Here is a 13,617-nt window from a genome sequence, read left to right on the forward strand (position 1 = left end):
GACCAGTGACGTATAGTATATTGGCGTAATCCTAATGTCAGTTTTCTTGGTTTTCAGGGTCTCTACCCAGAGTCTCATGGTATCATTGGTAACTCCATGCATGACCCTGTTTTTGATGCCACCTTCACCCTGAGGAGCCGAGAGAAACTCAACCATCGCTGGTGGGGAGGACAGCCAGTGAGTACTGCCTCTCCTCCTCTCTCTTCCTCTCTTATCCTCTCCTTGTATTCTTACTTATTTTCTTTTACCTTCATCTCCTCTCCCCTCTCTCTGTTTTCAGTGAGCTTGAGAGGTGGTGGTGAAGGTGGAGTTTGAAGGATTTTGTGTTCGTGCTAATCGGGTTCACCTGTACATTCCTTGACCCCTATGTGCATGGACAGTTACGATTTTTTGACTGTTTGCTGAGTAATTTTGCCATCTCAGTCTATGTCGCAGCAGTTGAGGAAATAGAAGCCAGAATTTAATACTTGGAACAGGGTTTACAGAGAGAATCCCTCTGCTGGTCAACAGCTGCAGATGAAGAAGACAGAGTTAAAATCTTTCCTGCAAAATAATATGACATAGATCTTGAAAAACAGATGCCAGAAGCTCTTTCTTATTTAACCTGGAGAGATGGTACAGTCACCCCAGTCTGGGCGATATGAGTACCCATGCAATGCATTTCAGTGTTGAAATGCACCTCTTAGGAGCAAAACAGCGCAGTCCTCAGCTCAGCTCAGGAGAGAAAGCTGCTCTGACAATGGAGAAGCTGACAGGCGCAGAAAACCAGTTGGCATTTGGACGGGCATGGAAGCAGGTTGGAAATATCTATAGTGCTGCTGAGGAGAGCTGGGACATTGGCTCACCACACACTGCTTTCCCTTTAGCACCAGAGGATGTGGATCTTACTGCCTGACACTATTTTATACTTCAGGACTGCTGGCATGGCAGATTTTTTGGATCTCCTGTGCCACCAACAACATCCAGGATGTGTGGTTATTTAAGGAACCCTCGTTTGCAATTCCCAAACAAGGACTAGAACATTATCGTGTGCAAGCTGCAGGCATGTCCCAGAGAGGGGAAAAAGCAGTCTGCCAAATCTGCCTGAAGGTACTGAACCTAAGCTCCTAAGACCTAAAGGGGACAGCATAGCTCCTGTGGAGGGTTGTACACTGGGCGATAGTTGCACAGGTACAGAGCACATCTTGATCTGAAGCTGGTGGAGGGGTGTGTCTGTTCAAAAGATGGGACTGTGGACAATTTTTTGTTGACTGCCCTCACTTTCAACTCTATTTCAGCTTTTAAAAAGTGGTTTCTGGGTCTTCAATTTAGTCTAGTACAAACAATAAGATGTGCACACATGATTTCACTTTTATCTGGGACTGAGAAATTGGCCATCTGGCTGACTGAGGTTTGGAATTGGTCCACCAGCGTTGACATTAAGTCATCTGGAACTAGCATGATTTCATTTGATGTTTGACAAATTGGACCAAGAGAATAGAATATAGAGCCAGTCTTTGCAAGTGCCTTTCCAAATGTTTGAGGAACACCAAGTTCATGGATGGATGGAAACTAGCTTTGAGCTACAATCTGGCATACCGCATCGCTTCCCTTTTTGAGACTAATTTATTTTTATGCAAGGTCATTACTCCCACTCACAGAGAGATATCCTTCTTGGTGTTCTATAGCTACTCTACATGACCTTGGTTTTCCAGCAGTCTCCTTCTAACAGAGCGATACAACAATGATACTGCCCTGTTTCTCTCACAGATCTGGATCACCGCGCTCAAACAGGGAGTAAAGGCTGCCACCTTCTTCTGGCCTGTGTGAGTATAAATTTCAGTCACACATCTTCTTTCTGAATAAACTTCCCATACTTGGATGTCCAAAAAGATGTAAATAAATGTCTTCCTTTCTTTCCATTAGTTTTGTAGTGCAATTTAATCTTTTTAATACTTCATTCAGTATCACTGCGGAGTGGATACTCTGCAGTGACAGCCTGTTTTTGCTTTACTTGAAAAGTTGTCTTTGGCATTTTTATATTTGTTCAAATGAGTCAGGGATTGTAAACAGCACTTACAGGGAGTCTAATGTGGGTGGTTTTTAAAACTGACTGCACTGTTTGTTGATATTTAATTATTTCAATTAAAATGTTTTAATATTAGGTATTAGGCACATCTCAGCAGAGGCCTGTTTTTACAGTAATTTGTGCAAATGGGTCTGTTTACACCGTGAACGACTCCTCTGTGAACCAGGGTCATAGACTTGCCACTCTATGGAAGCATGGGGGCCACAGTGTGGTTTACTGCTTTCCTTACACTTGGCACTGACAGAGGTGGGGTGGAGAAGAAAGGGAGGAGAGGAGAAGGAGAAGGGACGGTGCAGAGTACCGAGAGGCAGAGACAGGAAGCCTTTGAACAGCACAGTACATTGCCACAGGGGGACTGGCATGGTGATAGGGAGCAGGGAATTTTTGCTGACTGGTTGAAGGTCTGTGCTGGGTTCAGCTTTCTGGGAGGTCCCCCTTATCACAGGAAGAGCAGAGATAGAAGCATTAAAGTAACTAAGTACATGTACTCAAGTAGTGCACTTGAATACAATTTTGAGGTACTAGTACTTTACTTGAGTATTTCTTTTTTTTACCCCTTTAAAAACGGGGGTACAAACGAACTGATCCAGATTTGCTGCCGATATGAGATCATAACCGAAATGTGGGCTGGCTTTAAATTGAACTCCTGGCAACATCCCCCCATGTGACACGTCCCAACATATCGTCCCCCATATACAGTCAGTGAGCTGAATCCCCTCTGCAGCACCTCTGTGTGTGTGTCTGTGTGTTCAGCAGGATGTCTGCAGGAGGGACTTAGAGTTGTTGTTTATATAATACATATAATGTCTCTGTTCTAGTGGTAAACTCTGAGAAGTGTTTCAGAGATAATGCTGGATGTGGTTTGGAACATAATATGGCGTTTAATCACGGCAGCGTTTAGCTGAGTTTCTCCCGGTAGAAAACTCTCTTCAGAGGAGAGATCATGACGCTCCAAAGAGGCGTGGCCAGCAGCAGCTCCAAAAGGGCGTGGCCAGCAGCAGCTCCAAAGGGGCGTGGCCAGCAGCAGCTAGTTCATTTAAAGCTACAGTCACAGAATCAGCACTTCAGGAACAGGGCTGAGATAGAGGGGGGTGAGGCATGCTACAATGGGGGATCTGTTTGGTATTTTGAGCAAAACACTTCAGAGACATGTTTGGATAGATATGGCTCTACAATATATTGTTCAATTATAGCATAATAGGAGACCTATAAGATAAGATAAGATAAGATAATATGGACCTATATTTATCCCTGTAGGGAAATAGCAGCAACAGATTAAGGCAGAAACACAGATAGTACAGATGGGATAATAAGAAATTAAAATCAAATAATTAAAATGTAAGATAATATAAGAATGTAGTAATAGTATGAATCAAAAATAACAAAAAAGACACAAGTTAAAGTCTGAATTTTAACAGGTGAAAACTACAAATATGTATGAAGATTAAATATATATAAATGTAAATGTGATTGTAGCAGAGCAGCAAAAGTCTTGTGCACATACAGTGCAAATATTATTGATATTAATCATGTACTTTGACTCCACCATAGTTATGTAATACCTGTAGTTACTTTACAGATCTGGATTAATGATGGTAAATATAATCTCCCTTAAATCAGACTTTAGTTCACCTGCAGTAAATCCAGCAGCTACCCTGCAGTATACAAAGCCATTCAAACTAGCTGCACCTTTACCAGCTCTGAGAACACTTTAATGATCAATCATTATAAAACATATCAGAGATATTATTCTGAAATGGTCCAATCAAACAATGACTACTTTTACTGTCGCTACTTTGAGTACATTTTGGTGCTTACACTTTTGTACATTTACTTGAGTAACATTTTGAATGCGTGACTTTTTGTTACGAAGAGCAAAGGAACTCTCTTCCTGGATAACACATCCAAAATCAACCGAGGATCTAACAACAAGTGAGGGGCAAACAGAACTTAAATACAACAACAGTGATCACAAAGACAAGACACAGGTGGGGAGGGAGGAAAAGCAGAGGAGCACTAGGTCAAGACAATCAGGTAATCAAACAAGAGGGGAACACAGAGACAGGAAGTAGAACCGGAATTAAGTAGGGGAGTGCACACTCTTCAAAATTAAACCCAGACAAACAGACAAATCGTGACACTTTTACTGTAACAGAATATTCCTACACTCTGGTACTTCTACTTTTACTCAAGTACAAGATCGAGGAGAGCTTCTGTCAGTGTAACCCAACCTCTTATTTCTCCATGCTGCCCCCCACTGATTCATACAAAAAGTCCTCCATCCTGGGCTTGATGTCTGACAGCGGTGGCCTGTGTGACAGCCACTGGGCTGGTGGCCTTTTCACAACACAGCCAGCCTTTGACTTTGAGACACTTTAAACAGTGAGAGGGCTCTACTCTACAACCCTCAGCCTTTATGCTCTTGAGCTCTTTTTGAGGAGCAGGAACAGTTCGGATGTTAAAGATCTGTGGCAGTTTTGTCCCTTGCTGCTATGGATTTCTTCAAATGACCCTGCCCTGTGTTTCAGGTCCATCCCGTTGGAGAGGCGGATTCTGACCATGCTGCAGTGGCTCCACCTCCCTGAAGGCGAGAGGTGAAGTCCCTTTCTCACTGTTTATCTGCCTCACACCCTAGTTTCCCTTGTAGCCACAGTGAAGGAAGAGTATGAGAACAACAAGTTCACCATATCCCAGCAGCTGTTTGAAATCATGTTATGAAATCAAGTACAACAGCGGGATGTTCAGAATGGATGAGTGTGTCGTCCCCTCTCGCTCCCTGTTTCAATATAATACAATATCAAGTATAGCAGCAAGGCATTTAAAGTATGAACCTAAACTTGTACCTGTTCTGTAGTAAAATGTGACATTATAAGATAGTTAGTGTATGAGTTATAGTTTGTGCATATCATTCATAGTTGTATCAGATTTAGATTGCTGTTTTAACATCTTTATACAGTCAGCAACTTCTTCCTGTGGTTCCTAACCTGTGCCCCTCCTCAGGATCACCACATCAATCTGATAAATCATAATATGATAACTTGGGGGATAACAATTCTTATATTACTTATAATCAAATGTGTATCATATGTTTTTCTGTTTTTTTTAAATATTGGATACGTTCCTCTTGAAGCTTTACACAGTGATTTAAATGGGGAAAGGTCTTACAACTCAAAGTCTGAAGTGGATCATGGAGCTCCAACCTCTCATCGTTTAATGTTTATTTCAATATATAACTAAATAGATAAGTAGTAACCATACCTGCCAAGTTTATGTATTAAGTGGTATAAAATTAAAATGATCAGGTATGGTTAATACCTCCAAGCAAATAGCTAAAAATAATTCTCTGTAAGAGTAAACTTAGTTTCCACCACACTGAAAACACTTAATGTTTTATTAAGTCTAAATAACAACAAATATTAGGTTCAAATTATTGCTTTCACCTAACCTAAAACAGTTATGTGAAATCTATTGACATAACACATTGAATTAAAGTCAACATTTCAGTGTTTTCAGTGCACTGCAGCTGAAACTGTAAAGCAGCTGTTTCAGAAGAGCATTTCATATCGATAAGTGTAGCACAAACTCTTCTCCATGTGTGCATGTTGTTCCAGGCCCTACGTGTACGCCATGCACTCTGAGCAGCCGGACACATACGGACACAAAGTGGGGCCCATGAGCGCAGAGGTGAGTTTGCACCTGTGTGTGTGTGTATGTGTGTGGACTGGGATGTGGGTTTTAGCATTGAAAGCACACACATATAGTTTCTCTGTGTGTGTATCGTGTAGCATCTCATCACACACTTACTTCCTGTGTTTCAGCTGAACAGCCCCCTGAGGCTGATTGACAGGATCGTTGGCCAACTGATGGACGGACTGAAACAGATGAAACTGCACCGCTGTGTCAACATCATCCTGGTGGGGGACCATGGTGAGACACACACACGCACTCGCACACACACACACACACACACACACACACACACACACACACACACACACACACACACACACACACACACACACACACACACACACACACACACACACACACACACACACACAAATGCACATGCTAATAATCCCTATTCTACACTTCTATATTTAATAATCAAATATCGTACTTTTTACTCTAACACATTTATTTCACAATCAAAGCTACTAGCTAATTTTGACATATACAAACACATGATTTCTATATATGATATGATGCCATACAGTACTACTAACAAAACCAGTATTTAGTAGCTAAAATTGCAAACATTGACAAACTACAAGAATGAATTGCACTCACATGTATCTAAGCAAAAAAAACAAAACCATAATAATATAAAATTCAAAAATATCCTAACAGTCTGAAAAGAGGCATTGTGCATACTGAGTATTTTTGATACCTTAAGTACATTTATTTCTATACCTCTACCGCAACATTTTGACTTCAGGACTTCTTGTACTGGAGTATTTTAATACCAAAGTATCAAACACCTAGGTTATGTTGTTATTCAAGGAAGATGACATGCACGCTCCACAGTGGTTTGCTAAAAAGTGTGTGTGTGTGTGTGTGTGTGTGTGTGTGTGTGTGTGTGTGTGTGTGTGTGTGTGTGTGTGTGTGTGTGTGTGTGTGTGTGTGTGTTCCCAGGTATGGAAGAGGCCCACTGTGATCGCACCGAGTTCCTCAGTAACTACCTGAGCAATGCTGATGACATCATCCTTATCCCGGGGTCTCTTGGCAGAATACGCTCGAGATTCCCCAACAACCCTAAATGTAAGAGAGAGAAGTGACAGCTCATAATATTTGAGATATTCCTTTTTTCTCTTCTTTCTCTTTCTATTGTTTCTTCAGTTTTTTGTTTATTCTGTCTTATTCAGTCAACATGTACTACATCAACTCATGATTGATTGTGCTGAGCTCGTTGTTTCAGAGCTTCTTGTCTGTTAGATCTCCATCATCATAAATAACCTGATGTGTAGGCGGGACATGATGCTGTGATGGGATTATTGGCAGCATGCACAGAACCCACCGCAGCTACCAGTTGAAACATTGGTTGCATCATTAGTTTCTTCTTGCAAAATAGACATTTAGTAAGGTGTCTTTTTGTATTTATTGAGTATTTATTTTCATTTCATTTTTTTTCTGTTCATTGTTTTATTTTCAGATGATGCCAAGGCTGTTGTTGCAAATCTAACAGTAAGTATAAGGATTGCATGAAAAATACAACAATGAGAGTGTAGAGTCAACTGTGTGATGAGTACTGATGAAGAAAAGTGTTGAAAAATGATACTAAAGATATATCAGGTGATATCGGCTGGTCAGAATCAGAACCAGACTTCTTTTATTTGTCCCACAGAGAGGACATTTACATTGTTACAGCAAAAGTAAGACAGAGAAAAAAAAAAAAACATTCTTAAATTAAGTGTAACATGTAGATGTCTTGCGGTAGAAGCTACAGAGGTAAAATTATATACTGCACAGAGTTACTTGCAGATCCCTGTTACAGTATTAAAATGGTCAAATAATTGTTATTTTAAACATATAGCACATACAGTAAGTGTTATTGCACAACAGTGGTGTCTTAGTCTTTGTTTGTTTATTTTTTTCCATTATTGCGTTTGGTGATCTGTGTGATGCTTGGTTCCAGTGTAAGAGAGCAGATCAGCACTTTAAGGCGTACTTGAAGCAGCACCTGCCCAAGAGACTGCACTACGCCAACAACCGACGCATAGAGGACATCCACCTGCTGGTGGAGAGGAAGTGGCACGTTGCCAGGTACACTAACCACTGCAGCAGGAAGAACAAATAACGTCCGACAAAATGACCCACTTATTCAATATACCAACAGAGTGGAGCAGGAATGAGTCCGAAAAGCTGGAAATAAGTCTGCATTTTTAAATTTCCCTTTCATCTGTCTCAAAGTCAATTTTTTTTTTTTTTTTTTTTTGCCTGAAATAGTACCTGTGTTAAGTTTAAAAGATGTTCACGTTTGTTCTACAACATAAAATACATCAGTAAAAACCCCACTGGTGAATGTTTTAGCTGCTATGTGTCAAAACAGGGGTTTCTAACAAGTTACTAAATGACAGGACTAAACGTCACTCAACATTAGCTGCCTTTAGCTTAGCGGTGGTATGCAGCCATGAAAGTGTGATGTAGCGGTAGTTTGTTTTAGGCCTAGCATTAGCATTTTACTTCTGCCAACTGCTTATACACTTTTACAAGTTTCAATGTGTGGAGATTATCCTGCTGAGCAAAACCTGGAAGTCTCATAAATATATTTTTTTTTTAGAGGATCAGGGTTCTCCTGTATTCATGACTCTAATGTGTGGCTGTGTCTACTAGCAGGAAGTGATGTGGCAGCCCACCCATCACTGAGTTTATTACTGCACACCTTGCTTTACTTAAGAGACACATTTTATGATAACAGGGGCTGCTAATAACACACCATATGAAGTGCTAATATTTTTTGACATGTTCTGTTACGGTCGCAGTGCAGCTGCTGGGGGAGGGGGCCTCTGGCAGGCGTTTGATGTGCAGAGGTGAAAAGTGTTAGCACAGTGATTCAGTGACAAAGTAAACCATGAGGTCATCTGCACTGAAAAGTGAAAACAAACTGTGGCTTACAACACTGTGTGTGTGTGTGTGTGTGTGTGTGTGTGTGTGTGTGTGTGTGTGTGTGTGTGTGTGTGTGTGTGTGTGTGTGTGTGTGTATGTGTGTGTGTGTGTGTGTGTGTGTATGTGTGTGTGTGTGTGTGTGTACGTATGTGAGTTACAGCGTCGTTGTACGAAGCTGTCATGCTGTTTTGGTTGGTGAACGATGCAATAACCAATATCTACATTTTGACACACACACACACACACACACACACACACACACACACACACACACACACACACACACACACACACACACACACACACGTAAATCCCTAACCCACTATCTGTTCACACGAAATGAAACACCAAGTTTGTCTTATTTTCCTGTCAGCTAGTCATTTACATTTTTCACATGTGGCTTCATACCCCTAGACATGGCCCCCCCACCACACACACTCACACATTAAGTAATAAGTCGTGTTTTAAAAGACACTTAGCAAGGAGAGGCCATTTTTCATTTAGAGGAGTGAGGCTGGGGGTGTTAAGGAGTATTTTTCCTGGGCTGAGGGCGGATATTAAAACATACTGAAGTTAAACTGGGTTTGCCAACAAGGTTTAACCCTTTAGAAGCTGAGTGGACCTGGATCAGGTCTTTCTAAAACGTCTGGTAATTGAAAATCTTTGAGGTGAAACCCTTGACGATTCATTTGACTTTTATGCAATGTGACGTCACCAGCATGTCGTAGAAAAATATTCCCATGTTTTTTTGCACTGTTTCTCTAACCACAGATTTCTACTGTGCTCAGACACATTTGAAACGTACTGCGCTGAAACACTGTACAAGATTAAACAAGCAGTGTTTCTGAAGGGAGCAGTAGCTAATCCTGAACAGGCTTTCATAGATTCTCAAATCTGACTTGAAACATCTCTTTACAGTTCTGAGGAAGTTGTTACATTCCTGATCCATTCCCCTTATTTGAACACAGTTCGGCATTGATTGGTGTGTGGGCATTTTCAGAATTGCGGGTTGGTTTAAAGACGTAGAAAACTAAATTGGTTGATGTGGTATTTCATATTTGAGCTTGTAACCTGTAGTAGGATTTTTGCTGTTAAACCTTCTATGTCATCTGATACAATATTCAGAATATTACATTTTCCAATATTATCAATGTAAGACTCAATAGCATTTATATTAAAGATTTCCATAGAAATCCGATATGGCTGTGGTACACGAGTTAGGATAGTAATTCACCAGCCAGGAAGTTGGTGGTTCAGTCACGGCTCTCGTGGTCAACACGTTGAAGTGCAGAATATTGATCCCCAATGGAGTGTTGATCCATTGGGGATCAATTGTTTTCTAGAAAGCGCTTTCAATGGTTGCAAAACTAGAAAAGTGTCTCGATGCTGGTAGTGTGGATTTTTTGTAAGTTACATATCTGATGCATTTTAAATCCTAGGTCACTACTTTGATAACATATTGTACTTAATATTCCATATTTGTTAAATCCTACAACAATGTGCACCAACAAAATTTGATTAATCTTCAATACAGGAAGGCCCCTGAGGGGAAGAGGCACTGCGGCTTCGCTGGTGACCATGGATACGACAATAAGATCAACAGCATGCAGGTACTCTCATGATTTACAGGGGGGCAGAGTGTCCAGCAACACTGATTATACCTCCACTGCCCGCACTATTCCACTGAATGAACAGGCAAAAATAATGAGGCCTTAATTCTGAAACATTAACATTGTTGTAACAGATCACTTTTCATTTCCAGACTATTTTCTTGGGGTATGGACCTACATTTAAATTCAAGACTAAAGTCCCAGCCTTTGAAAACATAGAGCTTTATAACGTCATGTGTGGTAAGACATATTTTGGATTCCCTTTGTGCTTCGTTCTGAGTGATTCTAGATATCTTGGACCAGTCTGTTGTTCTGGTTCTGGAAGCTGGTACAGATAATACACACTGCTGCAATTTTGTGCAATGAACCTGCAATATGCAATGGACACTTTTTATTGCAATACTTAATACACCTTAATCTGTTACTTAGGTCACTTAGTTGTTTTGGTGCTACTCATGTTTAGCCATTGATGGTATTGTATTGTATTTTATTACTATTGTGTGCTTTTCTTCTTTATAATTAATAAGATAGCTTACTCCTTATTATTGCATGCCTTTGTTTACCTGCTATTTTACTTTTACTGTAACACTGTACATTTCCCCCGCTGCGGGACTGATAAAGGAATTCTGATCCTGATGTGAAACTGACTCACTCACCCTCAGATCTTCTGGGTCTGAAACCAGCTCCCAATAATGGAACCCATGGCAGTATGAACCACCTGCTGAGGAGCCCCCCCCACAGAGCCACCATGCCGGAGGAGGTTTCCAGACCAGTGGCCTCGGCTCTGGCTCCGACAGGAACCGACGACCTGGGCTGCAACTGCGATGACAAGGTCAGCACGATGACTCAGCATTACAGTAATACCAGCCTTTAGAGCACTGATGAGAACATGAAGCCAAAATGATCCTGTTGACTTGCCGTAGTACTCCATGCTTACATGTTGCTGTACATGAGTTTGGGGGAAAACATGCTTATCATTTGCATAGTGTCAATAATTCAGTTAGTAAATTAGTAAGATAGGATTTCGCAAACTTGTAATCGCAATGCACTGCGAAGATAATTCCAGTTTATCACAACTTGGATCTAATATTAAATGATGTCTAACTGCTCAGTTTTACGATTGAGTTGACATTGTTAAAATGAAGTCTGATAGTAAAAGAATCACTCAAGCAAATACTCAAGCCTGACGTTAACGGGTAAAGGTAGTTTTTGAAGACAGAGTGTTGAGGACCGAAGTTGTTTAACCCTCAGCACTAGTTCTTATATTTCTGGTCTTATAACTGCCAGGGACGGCTGTCCGTGTTTCCACAGGAGATGCGGGTGTAGGTTAAATATTAAAAAGTGCAGGACATAAGCAGCAGTGAGGGAAAAAGTATTTTACTTGAGTTAAAGTACTAATACCACTTAAGTAAAAGGGAATATATTAGGGAGTAAAAGCTCTCATTGTGGAAAAACCTAAAAAAAACTATGTTAAAGCAAAGCAGCAAATTTAGGAAAATTTCGCCAATTCATTTCCTGTGAACCCACCCATGGTTTTAGTGACTTAAACAAAGGTTGGATTATTTAATCTACACCAAATAGTCATATTTAAAAAAAAAAAAATGTCAGAATCTGAATTTATAAAGTAACTAGAGTAAATACATCTGTAAAATAAATGCAGTGGAGTAAAAAGTACAACATTTGCTTCCAAAATGTAATTAAGTAGAAGTATAGTGTGGTATAAAATGAAAATACTCAGGTAAAGTACCTCAAATGTCTACTTAAAGGTACTTTCCACCACTTGCAGTATCCCCCTACAGTGTATATGATGAAGGACAGTTTCTCTGATTAAAAGCCAGTCCTCTCAGGACCATGTGAGGAAGGCTCAGCTGTGTATACACTGTCTGCATGGAACTCTGGAGCTGATACACAGATCATTTTGGTATTTCTGTATGTTTGCATCCATTTCTGGTACATTGGCCTACAAACTAATTTCCAAAAATGATACTGTATTACTTGAATGTGATCATAATGATGATGCATCATTTGGATCCATGTAACGAGGTAGTTGTCATAAGGTTTGGTTGGAAGCTCAAAATGATAACAGTATATTTCTTTACAACAAATGTCACCTAGCTTTCAGTAATAAGCCTACAGTGTGTAATAATGATAAAATACTGTTGACATAAATGTTGGTGAAACTGCCAGTCAGCATGTTCTCAGTGTTTCCTGTAGATCAGCAGCTACAGGAGGCTCCCTCCTCAGTGATCACAGTCACAGAACAATGGTATAGCTCTTAGACCCTAACAAAGTTCTACATAGTGTGACTGACCTGACTGGTGCTGGCCAGAGGTCAAACACTCATGTTCTGCTGACTGGTTCACCACACTGCTCAACAGCTGCTGTCCTACAGAATTATCAGTCACATTGTTTGAGATGAGATATACTTTATTGATTCCAATTTTCCCAAAACATAATTCACAATACAATTGTACCATATGTGAAGTTCCTGGATTAGAAAGATTTCTATTGATATTGCAGTCCGGATGGAAACATGAGGGTCCTTATTTTATCTGACTGTGATATGTTGAATATTTTGGTGCCTAAAAACCATCTAGTATCTTAAACGTATAACATACTTTTCTCAGAAGTATAGTGGCTTTACACTGTGGGGCAGTGGTGCGACAAATGACAGCTAGCCCAGACACACATTGGTGACTGGTGAGGGGGCCAAGAGGAAGCAGTAGAGGATAGATGATTCATGAGTTCATGCTTAATCTAACTCTGAAGCTAAACCATGGGTCGATTGAGGATATTAACTGATTCAAAAATTCCTTATGTAGACAAGATGAGTGTGTGTCTGTGGTACTTCAGGAGGGAAGAAGCTCTTATTCTCACTTTGAACTCAGATTGTGTACAATAAATGCATTGTGAGGAAAGGAATACTATCACAATTACAATACAAATATTTACAAGGAATCTGAATCATGCCAACCAAACCTTTATTACTGATGCTCTCTGTTTTCAGTGTTTAAACTAACTTTCCTTTTTTGCTTTTTAAGTTTAAGTTGTCTTTTTACACAGCAGACCTGTAAAAAGAATCATCAGCATGGGCCTGCCACCCATGCTGATTTATTAGAAGTATTAATGCATGAGGACAAAGAACCCTGAGAGGACTGCAGACAAGCAAGATAACTGTGTGTGTGTGTGTGTGTGTGTGTGTGTGTGTGTGTGTGTGTGTGTGTGTGTGTGTGTGTGTGTGTGTGTGTGTGTGTGTGTTATTAGGCTATTAATCTTTTTTTATAAACTTGAATAACCTTGTTGCACCTTTGCTTCCTGCTGCAGAGCTCAAAT

The 13,617-nt window shown here is 40.3% G+C and overlaps 1 protein-coding gene across 2 annotated transcripts in view; it reads left to right on the forward strand.

Annotated features, from left to right (window-relative positions):
* The window catches only part of enpp2 (ectonucleotide pyrophosphatase/phosphodiesterase 2), a 28,008-nt gene that overhangs the window by 9,519 nt on the left and 4,872 nt on the right, over positions 1-13,617 (forward strand). For both annotated transcript variants that reach the window (XM_063878066.1, XM_063878076.1), the window contains exons 8-18: positions 58-177; positions 1,750-1,805; positions 4,597-4,662; positions 5,680-5,752; positions 5,887-5,995; positions 6,704-6,829; positions 7,221-7,252; positions 7,704-7,831; positions 10,209-10,284; positions 10,437-10,524; positions 10,947-11,116. In XM_063878066.1, coding sequence (XP_063734136.1) covers positions 58-177; positions 1,750-1,805; positions 4,597-4,662; positions 5,680-5,752; positions 5,887-5,995; positions 6,704-6,829; positions 7,221-7,252; positions 7,704-7,831; positions 10,209-10,284; positions 10,437-10,524; positions 10,947-11,116 — 1,044 coding nt within the window. The remainder of the gene's footprint in view (positions 1-57; positions 178-1,749; positions 1,806-4,596; positions 4,663-5,679; positions 5,753-5,886; positions 5,996-6,703; positions 6,830-7,220; positions 7,253-7,703; positions 7,832-10,208; positions 10,285-10,436; positions 10,525-10,946; positions 11,117-13,617) is intronic.

This window comes from Eleginops maclovinus, chromosome 3, assembly GCF_036324505.1.
Source record: "Eleginops maclovinus isolate JMC-PN-2008 ecotype Puerto Natales chromosome 3, JC_Emac_rtc_rv5, whole genome shotgun sequence".
NCBI classification, from domain to species: Eukaryota; Metazoa; Chordata; class Actinopteri; order Perciformes; family Eleginopidae; genus Eleginops; species Eleginops maclovinus.